Here is a 26251-nt window from a genome sequence, read left to right on the forward strand (position 1 = left end):
AGAGTAACTGCTTCTGAGCCCTGTATGCAGCAGGGTTCGCTGACTACGTCTGACTAAGTCCCCAGGTTCATTTTGACAGTGAGCTGCTCCTCTGTAGCGTGTCAGTTGGCCCTCACGCACCTTCGTAGCTGACATTCACCTCTCACATCAATAGCACATGGTGGTCTGCAATTTCAAGGTCGGTTATTCTCAATGGTGCCATTTGTCCAGTCACGATATATATACTGTACCTTTACCACAGCAGCACGCCAACAGTTCACAACCGCGCTGTTTCAGAAATACTGCCACCCTTGGCTCAAAATCCAATAATCATCCCTTTTACTCATGACAGCAACAAGTGATATGTGTGCAGATGACCTATCGCAAACCTTTTATATCCACCAAGCCAGCGCGCAACACGTGACATACTTCATAGGCTACACGCTGCCGATGTTAAATGTAGGAGGTGGTTATAATAATATGACTCAACCATCTATATTTGTCTACTGGCCCAAAGTGGGATCACTTTTTTTTATGCTGAGGGACCTACAGCACACGTGTTGTCATCAGATAGCACTTGTGCACGTGTCTACTACTGTGGAGACAACTCCAAACTACATCCCCTGGGAAAATTTGCAGAATGCAGCCCATAGGCTAAAATAAATAATGCCATAGGATAAAATAACTAATAAGATGGTGTTAGCTAAAGGTGTGAAGTTCAAAAATGTGGTTGGTACATCTAACATAATTGCAGCCCCCAAAGAAACCTATGGTAGCTGCTATTACGTTAATCAACAAGTAACCTACATACTGTACATCCAGGGGATACTTACATTTTGCATATATCCCTGCAAAATTGTCTTAATAAATATGTCTCTAAGCACTTGTATTCTGATGATACCATTTGCACTTGATACAGCCACTACAACCGAGGTGTTCTCTGACATTTGGACTTTGTCATACCTCCCTGGAAAGACTGTTGGTCATATTTACTAATTATCGGGTCCTAGACTCAATAATTCTAATTTCTTATCTCTGCTATTCATGGCAATAAGAAATTATGTTCTGCAGGGTTGTACTAATTAATATACACACTTTCTAAAAGGTCTCTGAAAGAAGCAGGTTCCTGCGATGTGTAAAAGTAAAGTGACTTCATTATTGATCACTTTACTGTCACTTCCGGCGGACCCCTCGCTACTGTACATGTACAGTCTACTAATCGCACACGCGTGAGTGGAGAATGCCGGGAGTACATATTTCAAAGTGTAGTCCATAGGCCAGGGGCGTAGCCATAACTTTGTGGCCCCATAGCAACATTTTGAAGTGGCCCATGTCCCAATGCTTCTAGAGAGAGACTTCTCTGCAGCAGTTGTTAATGTTATGCCATGTAATAGTGCAATAGTACATTTTCTAAACAATAGTAGAACCTTATTTAATGTTATGCCCCATAGTAGTGCCCTAGTTTCTTTTATGAATCGCAGTAGTGCTTAAGTTCACTCTATGTCACATTTCAGAGCTGCCAGTACACATTATGCCACACAGTACCACAATAATCACATTATTATACAGTTGTGCTCATAAGTTTACATACCCTAGCAGAATTTGTGATTTTCTAGGCCATTTGTCAGAGAATATGAATGATAACTCACAAACTTTTCTTTCACTCATGGTTAGTGGTTGGGTGAAGCCATTTATTGTCAAACAACTGTGTTTACTCTTTTTAAATCATAATGACAACAGAAACTACCCAAATGACCCTAACATACAATTAATTTGGTGGTGCAGAATATTTTGAAAAATGAGAGGGGTGTGCAGGAGATGCTGTCGGTGGCCCGAAAAATTGCGGGCCACTTTCGGAATTCTGCCACTGCGTGCCGAAGACTAGAGCGCCAGCAAACACTCCTGAACCTGCCCCGCCATCAACTGAAGCAAGAGGTGGTAACGAGGTGGAATTCAACACTCTATATGCTTCAGAGGATTGAGGAGCAGCAAAAGGCCATTCAAGCCTATACATCCACCTACGATATAGGCAAAGGAGGGGTAATGCACCTGACTCAAGCGCAGTGGAGAATGATTTCCGTCTTGTGCAAGTTCTCCAACCCTTTGAACTTGCCACACGTGAAGTCAGTTCAGACACTGCCAGCTTGAGTCAGGTCATTCCCCTCATCAGGCTTTTGCAGAAGCAGCTGGGGAAATTGAAGGAGGAGCTAAGACGGAGTGATTCCACAAAGTATGTGGGACTTGTGGACGGTGCCCTTCATTCGCTTTGCCAGGATTCAAGGGTGGTCAATCTGTTGAAATCAGAGCACTACATTTTGGCCACCGTGCTCGATCCTAGGTTTAAAACCTACGTTGTATCTCTCTTTCCAGCAGAGACAAGGGTGCAGAGGTGCAAAGACCTGCTGGTTAGTAAATTGTCAACTCAAGCGGAACATGACCTGTCAACAGCTCCTTCAATTTCTCCCGCCACTGGGGCTGCAAGGAAAAGGATACGATTTCCTTGCCCACCGGCTGGCGGTGATGCAGGGCAGTCAGAAGCGAAAGCTGACATCTGGTCCGGACTGAAGGAGCTGCCAACGATTTCTGACATGTCTACTGTCACTGCATATGATTCTGTCACCATTGAAAGAATGGTGGAGGATTATATTAGTGACAGCATCCAAGTAGGCATGTCAGACAGTCCCAAAGGTATACTGGCAGGAAAACAAGGCAATTTGGAGGACCTTGCACAAACTGGCTTTATTTTACCTAAGTTGTCCCCCCTCCAGTGTGTACTCCGAAAGAGTGTTTAGTGCAGCCGGTAACCTTGTCAGCGATCGACATAAGAGGTTACTTCCACTAAATGTGGAGAAGATGATGTTCATCAAAATTAATTATAAATTCCTCCGGGAAGACCTTTACCAGCAATTGCCTCCAGAAAGTACACAGGGACCTGTGATTGTGGATTCCAGTGGGGGCGAATTATTACTCAGTGAGGAGGATGTACACAGTAAAAGGGGTGAGGAATCTGAGGATAATGATGAGGTGGACATCTTGCCTCTGTAGAGCCAGTTTGTGCAAGGAGAGATTGATTGCTTCTTTTTTGGTGGGGGCCCAAACAAACCAGTCATTTCAGCCACAGTAGTGTGGCAGACCCTGGCGCTGAAATGATTGGTTTGCTAAAGTGTGCATGTCCTGTTTAGACAACATAAGGGTGGGTGGGAGGGCCCAAGGACAATTCCATCTTGCACTTCTTTTTCTTCTTTGCATCATGTGCTGTTTGGGGACTAGCTTTTTTAAGTGCCATCCTGTCTGTAACTGCAGTGCCACTCCTAGATGGGCCAGGTGTTTGTGCCGCACACTTGTGTCACTTAGCTTGGCCATCCAACTACCTCATTGCACCTCCTTTTCTTCTTTGCATCATGTGCTGTTTGGGGCCTATTTTTTAAATCTGCCATCCTGTCTGCCACTGCAGTACCACTCCTAAATGGGCCAGGTGTTTGTGCCGCACACTTATGTCACTTAGCTTAGTCATACAGCTAACTCATTGCACCTATTTTTCTTCTTTGCATCATATGCTGTTTGGGGACTAGTTTTTAAATCTGCCATCCTGTCTGTAACGGCTGTTCCACTCCTAGATGGGCCAGGTGTTTGTGCCGCACACTTGTGTCGCTTAGCTTAGTCATACAGCCACCTTGGTGCAACTTTTAGGCCTAAAAATAATATTGTGAGGTGGGAATGAGGTGAGGTGGGAATGAGGTGAGACTGGAAATGAGTGGAAATGATTGTTATTGAGGTTAATAATACTGTAAGAGCAAAATTACCCCCAAATTCTGTGATTTTAGCTGTTTTTATGTTTTTTTCCTCAAAAATCATCCAGATCCAAAACCAAAACACGAAAGGGTGGTTTTGGCAAAACCAAGCCAAAACCAAAACAGGAAAAGGGAATTAGAACCAAAACCAAAACACGAAAAGTGCCTGCCGCACATCTATACTGTCGGTGGTACTTGAGGACTGGAGTTGAGAAACCCTGTTGAAGGAACATTATTCTGCTATCCTAAACTAACTGCTTAAGTTTTACGGAAAGCCTGCATCATGTCTATTAAAAGATATTCTCAGTGTCAAATGAATTATTTGCTTTAGAGATTTGGTGTGGTACACAGGCATACAGTTTGTCTGAAATTCATAAGGTGCCTGGGGGTGGGAGGGCTAGATTACTTATTATACGTTAATGGAAAACTGATTGTATATTTAGGAGTATGACGGAAATTACACTGCCTATTTACAGTCAGCTAATATCCTTAGTTCAGGTCACATCATCAGTTGGCAAATATTGATTTGCTCCTGTAAGCCATTTATTTGGCATGCACTGCTAATGGTTTCATTAATGGCTAAAGCTTATCTTAGCCATAGTTTTGCCTATACATGGAAAAAAAATTTTTTCTCCATAAAGGGCAACTTTTATATATATATATATATATATATATATATATATACTCCACGGAAAGGTCCGGCACTCACATTCATATGTATATTAGCCGCGGTGCCCTCCAAAATAGCCAGCGGCACATTACATATACCAGGGAAGGCGGCACTTGACGGACTTTGTTTGACAAAACGACACTATACTACCACATGTACACTACTAACTGTTTAATCCTTCCTAAGAGTACTCTGATGAAGGATTAAACAGATTTGAAACGTTAGTACTGTACATGTGGTAGTACAGTGTCGTTTTGTCATACAAAGTCCGTTGACAGTATCCCCTTTACAGTGTAAGCTCTCACGAGTAGGGACCTCTTCCCTCATGTGCTTATCCTTTTTCTTACTTTTATAATCTTCAACTGCATCAAATTCAGCAGTTTTCTGCCACCTGATACTTATTCCAGTGTCATCTGCTGATGTAGCTATGTTTATTTACCCTGTACTTGTCCTATATTGTCATCAACCGTAAGTTGCTGCTTTCCTGTTTGATTAATTGTTTATGTACTCTGTAACTGGGTGCTGCGGAACCCTTGTGGCACCATATAGATAAAGGATAATAATAATAATAATAATAATAATAATAATATATTTTATATATATATATATATATATATATACAAACAGAGAACCCAGCACTCACCAAAGTAAACTCACTTATCCTCAACAATTCAATAAAAAAATGATGGGGGTTTAGTTGGTGGATTGGCCAATGCACGGAAGCCTGCATACCGATTTTCAAGGTACCCCACCTTCATGCAGGTCCTACACTATCACAGAGTCTTAAAACCTGACTACCACACTGCTGCATCATCTGCCTGCTAGATGTAATGTGTACCTGCCACAGACTTTATGGCTTTTAAAGGCACACTAGTCACCTATTGCACTGGCTCAAAGATGATTGCTAAAGAACAGCTGAGACAGGTTCAGGATAATAAAGTCCACACAGGGGTGCATGAGAAAGCTAGTGGCCACGGTTAATAAGAGCTAACCATAGATTAACCCCTTCATATACACACAGAGGAAAAACCACAGCACTCACCACACCAGAAGCAGCAGTGTGGTAGTCAGGTTTTAAGACTCTGTGATAGTGTAGGACCTGCATGAAGGTGGGGTACCTTGAAGATCGTGCATTGACCAATCCACCAACTAAACCCCCATCATTTATTTATTGAATTGTTGAGGATAAGTGAGTTTACTTTGGTGAGTGCTGGGTTCTCTGTTTGTATTTATTAGAGCGATGTGGTCATGGGCTACATGCACCCCGCCCTGTGAGTGGTAAGTACAGCTGTGTACCCCGCTTCTGTGGTGGAGAGTGCAGTGTTACATGCACCCCACCCTGTGAGTGGTAAGTGCATAGCTGTGCCCCGCTTCTGGTGTGGTGAGTGCTGTGGTTTTTCCTCTGTGTGTATATATATATATATATATATATATATAATATAAATCTGCTGTAAGTATGAACTTTGTTAAAATGAACTTGTAAATATTTTTTTAAAGAGAACCTAAAGTCTATTTAATTGGATACAACCACCAGGAAGAGAAACAGTTAAGTGGGAATGTTTGCGGTTTTCTTTTACACTTGGGGCCTAATTCACGGGTGGACACTGCTGTGTCCACATGCACATTTGTTTGTGGAGCAGCGGTAATATGCAGATGTTAATTTCAGCCTTCCCACAGTGTGAATGCAAGCCCACTCTCTGCATACCAACGCACAGTAACACCACCGGTGGTTCCAGACAGTCCACAATAGGCACACCATCACATCCAGCAAACACTTGCACCTGCCTATGGCAGGAGCAGTGTCTCCATTTGAACAAGGTCTTTGTGGAAACGCCTCTGCATCTGAGAATTCAGACTGCTTGTAGTGACACACCTACAACATGTGCAGGAGGAGGCTTTACTTTTCACTCCATTCAGACCACCTCCCCGACCCCTACCAGGAAGGTCCATTGCTTTGCCTTTCTGTCTCTGTTATGTGTGCCTCCGTATGCAGCAGTTTCTTTGTGTGTACACTCAATGTAAAGTATGCTCCATACAGGGGGCTTCCAGAATATTTTGTGCAACTGCACAAATATCACCATTGAGTGCAGTTAGCATTCACCTCTGAACAGGCCTTTGTTTTGTAAATAAATAAATAACTATCTAAGCAACACATCTAAAATATAACATTTATCTTTACTACTTGGAGGCTCATTTATATTGCATAAAATCCAGTATTAGTCCGTGCACACAAGCAGATCATATGCTCAATGTTTACTCAGCTGAAGCACAAAGCTTAATTATGAGTCAATTATGTAAATACAGAGGTAGTACATGAAGGCAAATTTCAAGAATCCTCTGAACATCTGTTTGTCTTGACATTGTTATGCATAAGCTTGTTGCTTTATGTGTTGTCTTTATTGTTGGCCTAATTGTCCCAAAAATCTAACATCAAGTTAAATAAATCAGGCCGGTTCCAATGTATAGGTCAACATTGTCTAGGTAGACACCATGTGATCAACGTGTATTGGGTTGACATGGTCAAAAGGTCAACAGGTAAAATATAGGCAGTGCTTAAGGTTAATGGGTACAAAAGGTTGATAGGTTCAAAAGGTTGACATTATAATGGTCGACACACATATAGTTGATATAGGTTTTGGGTTTTTTTTTTACATGTTTTTAAATTTTTGCTTCCTCATATAAGCCTTAGTAGAAATCTCAATCATTCTACATTGTTGGTCTAGTAATTATTTTGAGGGTAATTATTTTGAGGAAGATATCAGCCATTTATGTTCCTTCTTTATGGGGTCCATTCCTAATCCCTTAATTTCTACCAAAGTAGATGGCAATTAACATTTCACCTACATTTTTAGAAATTGGGTATCAGGGCCAATCATTATAAAGCTGACACAGGTGATATCACGGATATACAGTTATCTTGATCTGGCCGCTGTCCCCATACAGATAACAAGACTCTTCAACGCCACCATCTGGTGTTACATTGAACTGTAGTAACTATACTATATGAGCGACGGCCATTATTTATTAACATTGTGTGACTGTCGGAAGAAATGTGCAGCTGTGTCATAGTTTGTTACTTAGATGAATTAATTACACTGGTTTCTTGTTGTTCTTTTCATTTGGGAACCAACAAAATTAAACTATTTTAAATGGCAATACTTGAAGTATACTGACTAACAAAACACATTGTAGAATTTATTTTAAGAATGCGTCCTATAAGATTAGAAGACACTGCTCACTTCACAAGAAGTTGCATATATGTACATGAAAGGTTATCCTTAAACACATATACAAAATAAAATATTTTTTATGTCATTTTTTTCAGTTTGGCTGAGTGCCCTTCCAGCCTTATTCTACGCCGATCTTTAGGTTCAGAGGGTAAAGTTACTAAGTGCAGCCTTTGTGAGCAAAGACTTTACAGCCAGAAATTTCAAGTGACGATGATATTGTACGCAAAACATTTCCAGATAAAATATGCCAAGAGGCACCACATCCCATAAACTGTATAACAGAGAAAACAGATGCACTGAGAAAGTAAATCATATCATTCCTAAAGTTGGGCATACACTGTACAATTATCTGGCAGACCATCTGGCTGGTTAGAATGAATATCTGGTAATGTATGGGAGGAAATGGCAATTGACCATTTGCTCAGAAACACTGGAAATTGGATAGAAACTGTTGTTCAATCAAATTGGTTAAATCCGCGATTGTCATTTGCTCCCATACATTACCAGATTTTCATTCCAACAAGCCAGATTGGACAGATGGTCTGCCACATAATTGTATAGTACTGTATATGCCCAGCTTAAGGCTGATACATACATAAGTAAAAGTGATAACATACGTAACCCCTGCCCTGGTCCTACTTAACCTCAAACAAATCTAGTCCTGCAGATATTATATAATATGGATACATTGTAAAATGGGGCTAAAACCTACATAGTAGCACTGGGGAGACACAAATTCAGTACCCAATGCCTCTTTTTGTCTGATAGCATTCGCTGCTGCTATCATATCTTAAATTGGCTGATCCTGTGTGCATTGGATTAATTATATAACATTAAGTCATTGGCACATGTCCATTGTTTGTACTGTGCATAACACTGTCATTCTAACTTGGTTGTTCAGTGATCAATAGGATTATAGAACAGTTGTATATTTTAGACTGTTAACTCTTCTCACCACCGTCACTCATTATCCCTTGTTCTACTTTGTTAATGCAAGTCTGCTTGTTTATGTGGCTTTTTCTCTGAGTTGTAATGTGTCAGTAAATAAATGTTAGCAAAAAACAAAATTGAAAAATAAATATCTATATATTTTTCTTGCCATACAAGACTCCTCACTTTGTCCAATATGTCTTTCATAAGTTAATCAAACCACCTCCCAAAATACAAACATCCTTGCAGAGTTCCTCCACACTGATTACGCTAAACACAAAAGAACATCACATACATTGGCAGTGCCAATATCTTTCCCATGGCTCCACCCCTTCTTTGCCCAGAGGAACCACTGCCCATTTCCCAAACTTACTCTATAAAAGGGTCAAATCAGAGATGTAACAGCTGTCCCTCCTATCATAATCCCCAGTTCGGTGTCCAGTAACCGAACTGCACGCAATATGGGGACACATAGGAGGCTATTAATATGTCTTGGAAGCCTCCTGGTATTTCTTACCTGTATCCAGGCACAAGGTAAGTTGGACGTTGAAAAAAATGCCCTGGATCTATTTTATTAATACTGCATTTGTGCATCTTTTACATTACAGAATAGTTACCTATAGTATACTGTATATCTTTTAGTGGTGCTGGGAGATTTCAGTTGAAAGTATATTACTATGCAAGTTATGGTAAATTCTGTGGTGTAGATACATTTACAATAATTTAGGTGAATGCATTCATGAGGGCTTCATATGGATCAGCAACCCACATCATACTGTATAGAATTAATGTGCCTAACAAAACAAAGAGGATGAATGCGATGTAAAAATGATGAAAATAACTGGAATGAGACATATTGTGAATGATTTTAGTATGCTTTTATTCCAAAAACATCTAGCACAAAAGAGTGTGAGAGCTTCTGAGTTACACTGATATCTTGCACAATTTAATTAATGTCTGCAATAAATAATTTAGCTGAATAGGATGCTCTGCACAACCTGATAAAATTGTTAAAAAATGTGTAAACAGCAAGGTAATACTTTCAGTTAAGCTTATTTTTTCTCTATGACAGTAAAAAATATAAAAGCAGAGGAGGATGTGGTTTGTGTAGGGACTCTGGTACAGCATTCAAGAAATCCACTTAGAGATCTACAGTGATTTAATAATTTAATAAAGATAACATAGTTAACTTCTGGAAACTTTAATTACAATTTAAAAATTTTGCGTGATTTACAGTACCTACCAGAATTATATATCTACTGTATTTATGTATTTCAGTTCTTATTTATGTGGTTGTGCAAGTGGTTTAAGAGGGCAATTCAATTGTTTAGTGGGGTGGTCTTCAGTATGCCACTGACCGGGATCCCGGCATACCGGCGCCAGGATCCTGACCGCCGGCATGCCAACACATATTCTTCCTCTTGGGGGTCCACAACCCCCCTGGAGGGTGAATAAATAGAGTGGCACGCATAGCGTGCCACCGTTCCCACAGCGTGGAGAGTGCAGGAACCCCACAAGGGGCTCATTAGCGCTTGACCAGCTGTTGGTATGCCGGCGGTCAGGATCCTGGTGCCGGTATACCTGCCCCCGGGATCCCGGCTGCCGACCACTCATACTACACCTATTTAGTGCACCCAAACTCTGGTCTTAAGTGACAGGAAATCCAGGGGTATTTAATTTTTTTTATTGCACTGATCACGCCCAGAGAGGCACGGGGGTTGCAAGTTGAAATGTGTCACCATGCGGCTCAGCGTGCCTGAACTGAACAACAATTGAATTGCTACGTTGGGCACCATCGACTGGTGGCTGCAGGGAAAAATAATTAAATTCTCCCGTAGAGTTAAGAATCCCTAGTTAAGTTGGGGCAAACAAAATTCTGAGTTATTGTAAGTTGGTCTAAAAACTTAATGAAAGTGAAAATAAATAAAAACCTATAATGATGTAAATTCTTAATGGTAACAACTTAGTTTTACAGGCAAAAAATCAGTTTTAAAGTCACCATTGTCAAAATGACAGAAGTAACCTGAAATATGTTAAGCACAATAGGTCAACTTGAAATAAATGTATACTTAAATGATGCCTATATTACCTGTGCATGTTTTACTAATTCTCAATTCATGGACTGCAATGGGTGGACCACCTTGCACTAAACCCAGTCTCTGTTTGACTGTGATCAACTTGAGACAGATATGAAAGGAGTGGGTTACTCTGGAGGGAAAAGAGTGTGGCATGTGAGCGGTTAGCCATCAAAGCTTGGAGCGATAAAGGAGAGAGCTATAAAGTGTAACATTGTCTACTGTAAACTAATTTGAACTGAAGAATACTCGATACATCTTGATTTTCTTTTCTTTTTTTTTTTTTTGGGGGGGGGGGTAATCAGTGTATTTGATATTTTCAAACATGTTGTTTTAGGCTTTTATATATTTTACATTTGTAATACGGCACCAGGTATATATTCTTCTGCATTAATGTTCGTTGTATGGACATTACAGTAGTTTTATAAATCCCCTCAAAATTCAATTTTTGTCGTATTGTATATATTGTTCATCCTGTAATGACTGTTTGATATTATAATAATATATATTTGTCATTTTACATTTTACAGAACAGCAGCAGCAGCAACTGACAACGGGTGAGACTCTGATTATTACTCAGCAACCTGTACAATAGTATATTCTACTGCATATATAGCAATCTTACTAAAATGTGCACCTAAGACATGGGCAGTGAGAGTCAGGTGGTGGCTCACACAAGCACTGTGGGTGCCCCTGATGGGGGCCCCTACTACCCCTAATGATGACAAAAGACACAACATCCACATGAACCCACCATGGCTCAGCTTTGGCAGTACACTCTCCGTCCCATCCCCCCTCCCCACCACACACTCAGATTTACACACCACTGCAGTTTGCCTATTTTATAAAAATTGTATACATTCAGAGAAAACAAATATATATCACACAAACGTAACAGAAAAAAATAAACCAATGTGAGATAGATACTGAGAGAATAAAGAGAGAGAGAGAGAGAGTGAGTGAGTAAAGGAGCACTTTCACTATAAGAGACACAGAAATACTAAAGGAGAGACTCAGGCAGTAATGTATCAAACCTTGTAAAGAGGAAAGGTAAGAAATTTACCTAAAGCAATCATTCAAATCCAAGTTATCATGTTACTTGATACATTATAGTGATAATAGTAGTTTGTTATGGACAACACCTTCACTTTGTTTCCTACATCTCCCCAAAGAGAGAAAGCAAGTAGAGAGAGAAAATAGAGAGAGAGAGAGAGCAAGAGGGAGGGAAAGAGAGAGAGAGAGAGAGAGAGAGAGAGAGAGAGAAGAACAACAACAGGAGATCGGGCGAGAGGGAAAAAAAGGGTGGAGAGAAAAGAGGGGGATAGGAGTAGAGCAGAGCAAAAGAGTATAGGAGAGATAAAGAAAGATGAAGAGGGGGATACAGGTGAGAGAGGTCAGAGGCAGAGAGGGAGAGAATGAGAGACATGGGAAACAGGGATAGATATTGACAGAGAGGATGGAAAGAGAAAGGAGGGTTAGGGGAGAGATGGCATAAGAAAGAGCAAGCTAGAGATGAGGTTAAGTAGGACAGAGATAGGAGGGGGTATCAGATAGGTGAACAAAACTGATAACAACAGCTACTTCTATATAATAGTTTCGTTTGTAAAAAATAAAAACAACAACAAACAAAAAAGGGAACATTATAGATAGTGATTGTGTTTATTTTGAAAACAATGAGATTTGTATATTAAAAGAATATATCTAACTCAGACAGAGCCTTAATGCTATGTAATTTGGTCCTTGTATGTTGTTTAGATGATGAATGGGATGATGTTGACCAACATTATGAAGAATTGGATTTCGATAACATTGACACAGGTTTGTGCAATTAAAGGTTTCTTCAACTGTGTTAATGAGATAGTGCCTACTAAACTATTAAACATTCATTCTCTTACAGTAGCATCTTTCTGTGGTTTAAGCTTCCCTAAGCAGTTTGCGTTTCTATGTAATTATCAATAACTCTTCTGCCTTTTATAAAGATGGGTTGATTTTTATATGTCGGCATCCATTTAACCCGCAGCATATCTGTGAAGTAATGGAGGAAACCAGAGCACTGGAAACCCAGGCTAACACAAGCATATTCAAACTTCAAGCAAATTGTCCTGGTTAAAATCAAATCCATATCCCCAGCATTTGGAGGCAGCAATGCTAGTCACTGTGCAGCTATTCTAAAACTATGGAGTATATTTACTAAGGTGTGATTTTATAGAAGTGGAGTTGTTGCCCATAACAACCAATCAGATTCTAGCTGTTATATTCTAGAAGGTGCTAGATAAATAAGAATTAGAATCTGAAGTCGCTGTGGGCAACATTTCCAATTTTATAAACCCGCACCTTAGTAAATATACCCCAAATATACCCCAATTGACCATTTGCTCCTAAATGCAGTAAAATTGAAAAAAAAAAACTAACTTTTTTTCAGACAATTTGGTTAAATAAAATAGATTTAACCAGTTTGTCTGAACGACCATTTTTGTCTGATCAATTTGTCTGGTCATTTGTCATTTGCTCTCATCCATTGCCAGATTTTTGTTCCAACCAGCCTGATCTGAAAATAAATCTTTAGGTGTATGGCCAGCTTTAGTCCAGTCATGTGCTAGTGTAGTTTGTGGTTTAAACCATAATATTTTCTTGTATTTTCTTTGATTTATGCAACTGTAATCAATAGCCATGTTTTTATTGACCACTGTATTTTTTTATCCAGTATTAATGTAGACTTGAATAAGGTTGTTTTTTTTAATTTTTGAGTTTATGATCATTTATAAATAAACTAAACATATAACATTGACTTTTTGATACCTGACACATTTTCATGAGTGACACAATGATAATAACAGAGGAATTAAGCTATGTCTTAGCGAAGTCATATCTTGTGACAATATATATTGCTGGAATCAACCCTATAACAGTTGCTGTAAAATTTATGTCTGTGCATTTGTAACTACAGTACCTGTTTATTTAATGTTTGGCATCTGTATTTGATTGCTCGCAGAGGCACAGCAGGATACTGAAGAGGCTGAAGAAGATGTAGAGCAACAATCAGGTGAGAAGAAAATGGATACTCTACAGGAAGCTAAGACACACTAATTACAGTGGTATGGTAACTTTCCATATAAACAGTTTTTTTTTTTTGAACATGTAGAACAGGTACAGGAGCAAAGTTATATAAAAATATTTCAACTTTATTAAGCTGCCTCTTTGGATGGAATTATAATCTTTATTGACAAGTATCAGGCACTAAATATACACAAGCAATAGATGGTTGCAAACTAGCGCTGAGTTTAAAAATAATGAAATTTATAAACAACTTGAGACTTTTCAATCTTCGTCCAAAGTTTCTTTCAAGCTCTTTCCACACATCAGAAATACACTCACTTTATTATTCTGTCTCGCTTTCATCGACGAAGATTGAAAAGTCTCAAGTTGTTTATAAATTTCATTATTTTTAAACTCAGCGCTAGTCTGCAACCATCTATTGCTTGTGTATATTTCGTGTGGTTCATAGGGATAAATAAGGGAATATCCCACGTGTTGCAAACAGGCTGCTTTTAACTGGCAGCGCAGGGCTGCATACAAAAACTATTGTCAAAGTATCAGGCACTGCTGCCACCTTTCCTATGTTTAACGGTGTGTGTGTGTGTGTGCGTGTGTGTGTGTCTGTGTGTATCAGTCGGGGTGAAAGGGGGTTGACACATATAGTCTAAGTCTTATGGTTATTGAACTCGTTTCTCTTGAAAACAAAATGTGCAACCTTTTTGTGTTTTCAAATTACAGATGACGAATCTGGAAGAGTGAACATATTTACTTCACCCGCTCCTGTCTATCGGAGTAAGTACAGAGTTATGTAGGCAGAAGTACAATGAGGTTTCATCATGTCTGACTGAATTATTAGTCCATTTTATAATGAGGCAAATTTGTGCAATGACACACATGAGCAGAGACACAGACAGAGAAGGGGCAAGGACACAGATGGGCAAAGACACGGATAGGGTAGTGGTGAGGATACAGATTGGCAGAGACACAGATAGGGAAGAGGTAATGACACACATGAACAGAGACACAGATAAGAAAGGGACAAGGACATAAATGGGAAAGGAGGCAGTTTTGGAATGGGGCAGAGGCACACATAGGGAGGGTGGGTGTGCAGCGGCACACATAGGGAAGGTAGGTGTGCAGTGGCACACATAGGGATGGAGCTAGGCAGAGGTACTACGGAGGCTTTTAATATCATGAACCAGTAGAAGTGCCAGTGGAAGCAGGGAGAATAGGGGAAGGCCTTTCAGAGAGGAAGATTTAGAGGTGGTTCATACTGAGAGAAGGCAGGGGCGCCTTGCACTTATATTGGAAATCATAAGGGGTAGGGTGGAGATCTATGAATATGAATGAGTTTGCATTTAGGATCATCAGTCACAAAATAAATCATTTACAAACCTCTTCAAACCTGCAGGTCAGAACCCTTCGCATAATCTAAGGGTTTGCACCACTTTTGGGAACTATCATTTCAAGACCTTTGATGGAGACATCTATCATTTCCCTGGACAATGTAACTATCACTTTGTACGTCACTGCAAGACAAATTATGAGGAATTCAACATCCAAGTTAGACGTGTCCTTAGGAAGGCAGTTCCTGTCATCTCCACCATCAGCATGAAGGTTGAAGGCGTTGACATTCTTTTAGCTGAAAAAAATGTCACTGTAAATGATGAATTGTAAGTTAAAACAACAGTTTTTCATAATTTTGTCTCACAATGTAATAATAATTACTAATAACATAATATGATGCAAATTAAAATTATATACATAAACCATTGTATTTTTCTGTAGGTATTGCATAGAAAAAAAATATATATATTAAATAAAATATCTTTGCCACACAGTTGCCTGTATAACAGTTTCCTTAAATGTCCACCAATTGCGATCTCTACTGCCAGCTTTAAACTAAGTATAGCAAGTGGGTATAAAAGCTTATACTTCAAAATATGTTTTACCCACAAAATATACTAGCATATCTGAAGATTATTTGCCTTGTTGTCTAACTACCCCTTCCATTCCTCATATCTCTGACCTGTCTAACTGTGACTATAACGGGAAGTTACATTTTTCTAGTTAACAAGTTTCCAGATGAAATACCGAAAACATCACATGAATATTTGAACGTATACTATAGATAAAATATTTTCATATTGTTAACGCATATATTTTTCTTACAGCATGCAGAAATTGCCATTCAGTATTGGTGGATTGCAAATTTCAAAGAGTGGCAGCTATATCCGAGTATATTCTAAAATTGGTCTTGATCTGATGTGGAATGAAGAAGACTCCATCACGGTAAGTTATAAACTGGTTTCATCAATGTTCCTACAGTATTACGCCTGTGTATTATTGTATTGTGCTATTTATATCTCAAAAATGCTTTTGTCATTCTTTTAATTACATTTTTATTTCTTTATTAAATTACAACAACCATAATAAATTTCTCTCTGTTCATTGATATTTTAATTATATATTTTTCTGGCATCTCCCTGATGCACTAATTCTGTTTTTAATATGTATATGCCTGTTTGTTTGTTATCATGCGAGATATTATTTATCCTGCACTTTGAACTATAGTACTTCACCTTGCTCTGTATAACATTGTTCACTGCTAATTTCTACCTGTTTTTCTTTCTTTTTAAGTTGGAATTGAGTCAAAAATATGCCAACCAGACTTGTGGTCTCTGCGGTGACTATAATGGGATTCCAATTTACAACGAGTTTATAGTTAATAGTAAGCACAGATCAGTTTTGCTGTTTATGTTCCCATGAGTGCCCCTTGCTAAGTTGTTTTTCAGATGTAATCATAAAAACTTTAGTTATTTAAGAAGCACCCTCTGGGGAAATATTTTTATGAGTATTAGAACTAAATATTCTAATACTTTGTTCATAAATGAATGTATCAATTTAGTAATGCATTTATTTATATATAATTTCATTTTTAAAAACAATAGATAATTATAATTTTTTTGAACCAATATACAGTTGTTCATTCCACTGTGGATTGTGTGCAGTCCTATCACAAGTTTTGATGTACTTAGTATAATTCTCCAGAAATAAAATAACATTATTTTTCTAGATGCCCAATTAAGTAATCTTCAGTTTGGAAATCTTCACAAATTCAATGCGCCAGAAGAAAGATGTGAGGACACTAAAGAGGAAGCAGACATCAAATGTAATTCATCGGTAAGTATCTACAGTTACCAGTGAGTTTCCATTTAATGACAAATATTGGAGCAAGTTCTCTAATAAATGGCCTCTTTAGTAATCTGTTGCAAACAGTAATTATGTACTATGTTGATTGCAACACATCAGATTCAGATTTTGGTAGTTTACATTTTTAAATCATATTATATTTGATCAAACAATCCAGTAGATTTTAATCTTGCAAACAGGGCCCTCTTAGCTCTTTGTCTGTTATTATACTGTCTTGTTTTATTACTGTTTTGTTCCTAATAATAAAGTGCAATGGAATATGCTTGCGCTATGGTGTATAACTAAATGTTAATAATTAAATAATAAATTATTATTATACTGTCCATAAAGCAGATCTTTATTTAGATCTCAAAGATATGTGGGTTAGGTACCAAGGAACTATATAGTAAAAAGGAACATATGAGTCGAATGTTTTGCATCTCATAACTGCCCGTATTACACTTTTTATATTTATATGGCACTATTATCCCAGCTTTTTTATCACTTTCCTCCAATACATTGTTTCTCATTGTAATTTTTTTTAACAATTTTAGATCCATCACAAACAATTTTGTGCAAATGTTCTGAATGGAAAAGGTTTACAGGACTGCCATGATATTGTGGATGTTCAAAAATACATTGAACTTTGTGAGCAAGATTTTTGCAAATGCAAAGGAAATTTAACTGGTTTCTGTGTTTGCAACGTCTTTACTGAGTATTCCAGACAGTGCACTCATGCTGGAGGAAGGCCAAAGAAGTGGAGAACTGCCACCATTTGCCGTGAGTCACAGTTTATTTGAATAGACATTGTCAGAATTCTTAAAAATAAATACACAACAGCATCAAATAGAGGTTTCAGAAACTAGTTACATTTGGTGTCTACAATTTAAACACGTATGTACAATATTATCAGATTTCCTGCAACCTTATCTAATAGTAAAGAAATGATAAAGTACTAAAAAAAAGTGCAGATAAAGCATATTTGTTTTATGTAAATAGTTTTAAAACCTCTCATTTCTAATTTCAATTTCATTCAATAGAAAAAGTATACGAAGCACATAGAAAATAGTGACAATAATTAATAATGGAATAATAATAAAGTGAATATGAGGCCTTAACATGAAACTTGGTGCCTAATAGTTGATTTTGTCCTTTTCACAATTATAATTAATTGTTTATATTTATATGTACTTAATGTATATTCCATTACTACATGATAAACTGACACTTGCTATACTATACAGACTAATCTACATTATTCAAAGTGATCTTCTGAAGGATCCCTCTCTGCCGCCCCCCCCCCCCCCCAGTTTGCACATGCGTAGGTTAAAGGCTGTGTATGTGCAGTAGGTCTCCTAGGTCATAAACCCAGAAGCATAGAACACATAAAGCTATTTTTGCATCTGCTGCCTCTTTGCTCTCTATCATTTTATGGACCTTCCCACACCTGGACATGCCCACAGTGATTTCATATCTCAGCCCCACTATCAGCTAATGCCATTAAGCCTGAAGATATTTTGGTCCATCACTTCTAGGTGTAACCTTTTCCACCCAAGGTAATCCTACGTAGTGCACCCAAGGTGGCTGCCTCGCCTGGTACCTTTTGTTGGTGGAATATAGAATGCGTGGAAATGATTGGCCCAAATGCCTGCACTAACCCAGCATTATGTTTATTATGTTCTCTAAGTTTAGCTTTCATTATTTAGGTGTGGAGACTCGCTGTTGTTCTTTTTCCTTGTGTACTGTATCATGATTTTCATGCCTCTCCTGGAGGCGAAAAGCGCTACATAAATAAAATGATTAATATTATTATTATTGTATTATAAGACGATTATCGGAACTAAGTAACAGGATTATGGGGGGGGGGGGGGAGTAAATAATGGACTATACTGAATGGTGAACTCTAATAGGCAATTTATTAATACCAAGAAACTAGGTAAAGATATCTAATAATATATTTTATATAGACATTGTTTAATATGTGTATTAGACAGATATAAAGGAAAAATAAAAGGGTCTTGTTTAAAGTCCCTTTTGAACGATATTGTGTTATACAAGACCTAGAAATAAATAACACCTAGTATTTTTGGTTCTTTTCTTTTATACACAGCTTTGAAGTGTGCCTACAACTTACAGTTTAAGGAGTGTGGCACTGCCTGCCCAGATACTTGTACCAACCCTGAACGGTCACGAGTCTGTGATGATCACTGTACAGATGGATGCTTCTGCCCTGCAGGTAACTTGATGTTCTATCCTTTTCATCCTTATCCTTATATACTGCAGATATCCAGGGCAGTAGAGAGCCTGTCCAATCCCAGGTACTTTTCAGGGGGTGTGGCCTAAACACAGCAGGCATGGTCATGCATCCTTTGCCACACTGCGGCCCAGCACATAGCAGGTTATGCTGGCCTGAGGATAAGAGTTGCAGCTGCTGCCATGTAAGGGGGCTTGGGGCCCTCACTGGGCCCCTCCATCATACTTGGACCCCGGTAATTTTGACCATCTCCCCCCATCTCTCGACACCACTGCAGATATCTAATATATCTTTCCATTCTTGTTCTTAAGGGACGGTGTTTGATGATATCACTAGAACTGGATGTATTGCAAAGGAGAAATGTGCTTGCACATACAATGGAGACGTTTATCCATCAGGGACAGGATATTCTGAGAAATGTCAAGCTTGGTAAATACTGTCACAGCTTTTTCTTTTTCTGAAACTTCTGTAGTAACACAGAAATCAAATCTCACCATAAAATATGTATAATATATTTTTATTTATGTTACTTTGCGATTCTTGTGGATTTCTTATTCCTGTATTATTATCTTGAATCTGGTCTGTGTGATAGGTTATTGTGTAAAGTTTGCTAAGTACATTTCAACACAAAGACCCTATAATTAGCAACAAATGATTTCTTAAAGGTTTGGCATCTGACTCAGATCTGCATGCAATTGGCATGTAATGCAGATGTGCACAGAGTTGAGGCATTGGTTGCAAATTATGTCACACAGAGTACGTGTACAAAAGTGCTGTTGCAATCAGTTCAGATGGTATAACAAAGGTGATGGGTATTCATGGTTGGTGACTGGGAGGTGGCTACTAGTACACACATAAATGGACCACTCAGTGGGCATATTTTGGGAGTGTCGCTGACAGGTGAATACAAGTAGCTGCATACACAGATGCTCTGTTTCAGGCATGGGATGCCAGACCTGCACCTGCCTTAGGACTGCTGCAATTTTCTAAGGTACGACTGATGGTGGTATATAATTAAATACCAATTGGTATTACAGCATGCACGGGCACTAGAAGTGGGCGTCTCAGTTCTGCATAGTTGGCCACACAGATACCCACGGGAGAAGGAGTTTGCAGGCCACTTGCATAAAACCTTGTGTGCGAATCAGAATAAGCCTCTTAGTGCTAACTGAAGCATTCCTGTACACAAAATTGTAAGGAATAATACAGATTTTTTTTATAATTAAATACAATGATTCTGCCTCTAACAATAACATATCTCTCCAGCACCTGTCAAGGAGGGAAATGGGTCTGCGTTAAAAAGCCATGTTTTGGCACTTGTTCACTAGAGGGAGGTTCACACATCACAACCTTCGACCTTACCCGTTATAACTTCCATGGAGACTGTATCTACACATTTGCCAAGGTAAACAGAGAAATACCTGCTCACTATGAAAATCGCCATTGCATGGGCACTTGACCATAATTTCAGTAGGGTCTAGTGACATTGCTAAGGTAGTCTGTATGCATAATTAAAACTCATGGCTTGCAAAACTAATATGCCATCTCATGCAAATGTGAAGACTGAAAGATAGTATGGTAAAATGTTACCATAGTAGTATGGTATAACGATAGTTATACAACACTTAAAGGAGTTTGCAGAAGGACATAATATTGTGACTGCTAGAGCATTACTGAATAACTCATTCTTTTATTACATACATAAGCATTATTCAATACTCATGTACAGTAGAATGGTTACAATCCAGTGCACTAATATCAACATTCAAATTTTTGGGTTTTGGGTGGCTGTAGGGGGTCTATGTACTAAGCCTTGGAGAGAGATAACGTGAATGGAAATAAAGTACCAGCCAATTAGCTTCTAACTGCCAAGTTACAGGCTGTGCTTGACAAATGACAGGTAAAAGCTGATTGACTGGTACTCTATCTTCATCTATTTTATTTCTCACCAAGGATTAGTACATAGACCACTAAGTTTGGAGCACAGTTGCGAACTGATGTGACAGGAGTTTATCACTTTACTAATAATACCGAAAAATAAGTTGCCTTTGTTTAAAAGATATAGTACAGAAGTGTAGGCGTAATATTCTCATTGTATGAATGTAACTATACTCTCAATTCTTTTGTTCTCTATGTAGTCATGTGACTCTGCCTTGTTCAATGTGTTGGTTGAAATCCATAAATGTGGACATACAGACACAGAAACATGCCTCAAGAGTATGTCCCTCAGTCTGAATGGAGGAAGAGAGGTATGTACAGAAACAGAGGATATATTAACTATATGTAAAAAATAACATAAATGAAAATAAATATATTGCTATTCTACAAGATTTTTGGAACCATAGGAGAGCACATTGGTACCATTGGCAAAGTTATATTACTTTTTAAAGTGTTTGTTATAGCCTGATAATCAATACTATTCTCTCCATGATATTTTGATTTATTTTCAATATGAATTATTATTATATTTCTCCAGTTTATCCATGTGAAGAAATGTGGCAGTGTATATGTCAATTCCATCTACACCCAGCTGCCAATGTCAACAGGTTAGTACTGTATGACACATGCAGAAACAAATCTGTTATACAATTCTACACATATGTTCGATATTACTAGGCTTGTCTAGTTCTTTAGATCAAGCATAATATCTGTTTTTAATATACAATTCACAGTTGACTAAATTACAAAGTTACAAAGTTCATGAAAACAATATCTGTAGAAAATGTATTTGACAATAATATGACTTACAATAGGTGCTTAGTGATGCAGTTCTGTATTATAACAGAAATTTTACATAGCCCTTACCTTTATATTTAAGTGCTTAATTCTTTGGGGGAGATGTATCAAGCCTTGAAGAGAGATAACGTGGAGACAGTTTCTGTCATTTCAAAAACTGTGATAGATAAATGACAGCAACTGATTGGTCATCTTCTCTCTCTCTAAGCCTTGATACTTCATCCCATTTTTATTATATCCCTATCTCTTTATATGTGTGTATGTGGGCAGCGGAGGTGTACTGATGTGCCATATTTATGTAGCTAGGGATTTGGGCTAACCTTACACCTATTACTGCTTTAGAACCTACCTTTAAAACATATTGTGACCATAGCTGTTTAAGTAATGCTAATTTTATTATATCCACAGGTGCCATCACCATCTATAAACCTACATCCTTCTACATCATTATGCATACTAGTTTTGGTCTACAGATTAAAATCCAGCTGGTGCCCACCATGCAAGTTTATGTTATAGTTGACCCAAAATTCATGAATCAAACTTGCGGTAAGACCATTTTAAAATCTTTTTTTAGCTTTATATGTAATATACAGTATCATGTTCAAAAGCACAGTGAAATGTAATATTTTGGGAATTATAAAAAAACATTTACAGAAAGAAGGTTGGAGTTGGCATAGCAATTAAGCTAAGATTGTGGAATATATTACTACAGTATGTTAACTTGCTCAAAAGTTCTTGTATTCTTGGGATATCTATTCATGAATATTCAAATATTAAATAAAATGTACTTTATCTCGCAAGACAGATTTTATGGCGGTATAATACATATTATATGGTATAATATTATTTTTCACAAATTTTTTTTAACAGTACATCACACATTCCATTCTAAAGTATACCTTCTAAATAATGTCTGTAAAACAACTTGGTCTTTATTTAGCATGGATTAGATGCATCGCCAAACAACAGCCTTTAAATAGCTTTAGGAACTATTTTAAATTTTGCAAATATCAACATTTCTACCTAGGTCTTTGTGGAAACTTCAACAGCATTCAGGCTGATGACTTCAGATCTCTTTCTGGAGTGATAGAAGGCACTGGCTCATCTTTCGGCAACTTGTGGAAGAATCAACTTGACTGTCCTAATGTCAAAAATAACTTTGAAGACCCTTGTGCCCTCATTGGTCAAAATGGTGAGCATTTTCTAATACATCTTCAGAATGAGTCAGCCTCTTAATGAAAAAGTATTGGCATATCCTAGGTGTGGGTAACTACACAGGTCTGTAGTGTGTTCTTGCTGCATTGTATTTACATTGCATTTATGTGATCATGTTATTTACTTCCAGGTCTTTCATAGAAACATAGAATTTGATGGCAGATAAGAACCGCTTGGCTCCTCTAGTCTGCCCTAAACACATATACAAGCACACACTAGGGTTAATTTATGTCAGGGAGAGAATTAACCTAGTGTGGGAGTGTGTGGAGTGTGGGAGGAAACCGGAGTACCTGAAGGAAACTCATGCAAGCACAAGCATAAGCATACAAACTCCACCCAGTTAATGCCATGGTGGGAATCATTACTGTCAGGCAGTAATGCAAACCACTACACCATCTGTTGGCCCATACTTTCTTGTTCACATGACATGCAGTATGCTTATGCTAAGTTGAGTAAGGGATTTTTGCAAAACCAATTGACAGTGATAGTAGTAAATGTAAAAATTGCAATACACAATTGGTACATAATATAGTCCTTGTTGGAGCAGTACTATTATTAACTAATATAGTTGCAAATAAAATTATAACAAGACACATATATAAAATGAAAGCACTATTTAGGTTCAAATAAATGCACTCATCCATTACCATCTCCTTTAGAATATCAAATAGCAATCTAGTTTGTTGCTGCTCATCTTATGTCCAATTCTACAATAATAAGCAGATCAGATCACAGCAGCAACAACGGTGAGAGCATTTTGGATGGATTCAGCCAATTAGAAGCAGCCACCGATTGTCATCATCAGCTTGCATATTGCACCAGGGGTACAAAAAAGGCAAATAATCGACCTTCAGGTGCATACCGCTACTGCCTCCACCACTGAGTAAGGTCCAATGTTTTCCACTACAAGTGTCTTTACAAGTAATAGCAAAGCAGGGAATCTGAATCCATGTGATGGTGATACATACCTTGATTATTTTGATTCTGAAGAAATATTACTTTTGTTTTGCTTTCAGAAAAATATGCATCTCATTGGTGTGACATGATGTTGGCTCCTGATGGACCATTTGCCAGCTGTCACAAAACTGTAAACCCTGATGACTTCCATAAGGTAAAACTAAAATGCAATTTTTATAAAGTCACAACCATTCAATTAACAACAAGATCATGATTAAAATGTCAAATTTTATGATACAGTGTGCTTAGTTCTCACTGCTTAGTACTCTATACAACAGTGTAAATGCTGAAATAATGCAATAATTGGAAGAGTTTTTGTTTGACTTCTAGTACACCAGACTAGAGAGGTTTTTTTTCTAACATTGGCATCTATACGGACTCAAATCGTAAATGGTAATGGCTGTTGACCTTGTTTTCCCTGAAGTACATATCCCATGCTCCTTACTAAACAAATGTCTTCATCACCTGGATTACTGCTGTAACAGTTGTCAGTATTAGTTCTATGGAAAAGGATGATATTCATGTATTAAGATTAACAGTAATTTATTTTGTATCCCTGCAGAACTGTATGTTTGATTCTTGCAATTCCGAGAACAAAGAACACAGCATGTGTGCTGCACTGTCATCTTATGTTTACGCCTGCTCTAGAGAAGGAGTTGACTTACGTGGATGGAGAACAGATGTTTGTCGTAAGTTTCACCAACTAACAAAGGTTGAGGATTCAAGTTCACCAGTGGGTCTCTTGATGACCTGCACATTCCCATCACAGCCAAAATCGCTCCTGCATGCTCTGTCTGAAAACACATTGGGTCAGCAAGGACAAGAAAAGCCCATTCATACATGCTATGCTATCCTTGCTTCTTGAGACCCCGTTCTTTTTCCAGACAGAGTGCATGTTGTTCCCCATGCATGGAGGAGCAAGCAGAACAGTGACAGGTGTGAGCAGGATGTCAGGGAACTTGGCAGATAGCCTAAGCAGTAAGCATCATATCCCAATAAGTAGCCGCGTTTCACAATATACCACCACAAGAATGACATTATGGGTTTTTTACTTTATGCCAAGTAGCCGCGTTTCACAATATACCGCCACAAGAATGACATTATGGTTTTTTTTACATTATGCCAAGTAAGGGTGTCCAGGCTTCCTTTAATGAAGACCATGACTTGCAGGCAGATTGTAGAATATAGTTAATTAATCCAATTATTCTCAGCCACTTCTAACATGTTTTATTACTATGTTTTATCCTTAGACTCATATACTACTACCTGCAGTCCCGGTTTTGTATACCGTTACAAAGTCAGTACTTGCCCACTCACCTGCCGTTCCCTGAGTGAGTCTGATAAAATCTGTGAGATTGACTACGTACCCATTGATGGTTGCACTTGTGCAGATGGAACCTATCTAGATGAAAGTGGAAACTGCGTTCTCCCAGCTGTCTGCTCTTGTTTATACAAGGGAACCGCAGTCTCACCTGGAGAAGTGATTCATGACAGTGGAACAGTTTGGTAAGTTATCATGCAAACTGTATTTTCTTATTGCAATCGGAAAGGGTTTGATTTGTATACATGCACCTATTTGTCTAGTAAGTACAATTCAAGGTGCGCACCTGTTTTCCGAAACTTGGATTCGGTCCCATAAATTGGTAATATACTTAGTTTTGTGAGATTGCTTCAACACCTAAAACTGTGCACAGTGCTAAGAGTTAAATGATCACTTCAAGTCCACCAACCTTCCATAATTTTAGGTGCAGGGAGTGAAATTTTTTTTTTTTTTAATGAGCTACTGTATATTCATCGTTGTTTTTCAAATATTCTAGCACCTGCACAGATGGGAAAATGGAATGTATCGGCATAAATCCAGTGAAAGAAAAAGGTAACTTTCCAAAGACCAAAGCCATAATCAGGCCATAACACTTACTCGTTATGCCCCATAGCAAAATTGGGCTCATTAACGCAGGTTCCCACTCTGCTCTTCTAAATATGTTTGATGTCACATATGAAGAGGTCTTGGACCTCTTTGTCAGACACCATAACACCAACAGGGGCTGTTTTCCAGAGGGTATTCCGCCACAGGCCATAATAATCTGGAAGCTTTGTCTAGTCCTTCTATATTATGCTAATTTGAATTAAAAATAGCAAATATATAAATTGTATAATACACTGTACATATTGTAACATATGCCTCT

At 38.2% G+C, this 26251-nt stretch overlaps 1 protein-coding gene across 1 annotated transcript in view; it reads left to right on the forward strand.

The window, feature by feature from the left end:
- The first annotated feature begins 8998 nt into the window (after positions 1-8998).
- The window catches only part of LOC134968654 (uncharacterized), a 188434-nt gene continuing 171181 nt past the window's right edge, over positions 8999-26251 (forward strand). Inside the window, exons 1-21 of the mRNA XM_063944178.1 lie at positions 8999-9134; positions 11206-11232; positions 12431-12493; positions 13668-13718; positions 14450-14503; positions 15123-15384; positions 15886-16003; positions 16352-16442; positions 16788-16894; positions 17458-17683; positions 19014-19139; positions 19469-19586; positions 20424-20562; positions 21296-21406; positions 21634-21703; positions 22302-22439; positions 22921-23085; positions 24125-24219; positions 24628-24754; positions 25316-25571; positions 25883-25938. Coding sequence (XP_063800248.1) covers positions 9062-9134; positions 11206-11232; positions 12431-12493; positions 13668-13718; positions 14450-14503; positions 15123-15384; positions 15886-16003; positions 16352-16442; positions 16788-16894; positions 17458-17683; positions 19014-19139; positions 19469-19586; positions 20424-20562; positions 21296-21406; positions 21634-21703; positions 22302-22439; positions 22921-23085; positions 24125-24219; positions 24628-24754; positions 25316-25571; positions 25883-25938 — 2473 coding nt within the window. The 5' untranslated portion in view covers positions 8999-9061. The remainder of the gene's footprint in view (positions 9135-11205; positions 11233-12430; positions 12494-13667; positions 13719-14449; positions 14504-15122; positions 15385-15885; positions 16004-16351; positions 16443-16787; positions 16895-17457; positions 17684-19013; positions 19140-19468; positions 19587-20423; positions 20563-21295; positions 21407-21633; positions 21704-22301; positions 22440-22920; positions 23086-24124; positions 24220-24627; positions 24755-25315; positions 25572-25882; positions 25939-26251) is intronic.

This window comes from Pseudophryne corroboree, chromosome 11, assembly GCF_028390025.1.
Source record: "Pseudophryne corroboree isolate aPseCor3 chromosome 11, aPseCor3.hap2, whole genome shotgun sequence".
NCBI classification, from domain to species: Eukaryota; Metazoa; Chordata; class Amphibia; order Anura; family Myobatrachidae; genus Pseudophryne; species Pseudophryne corroboree.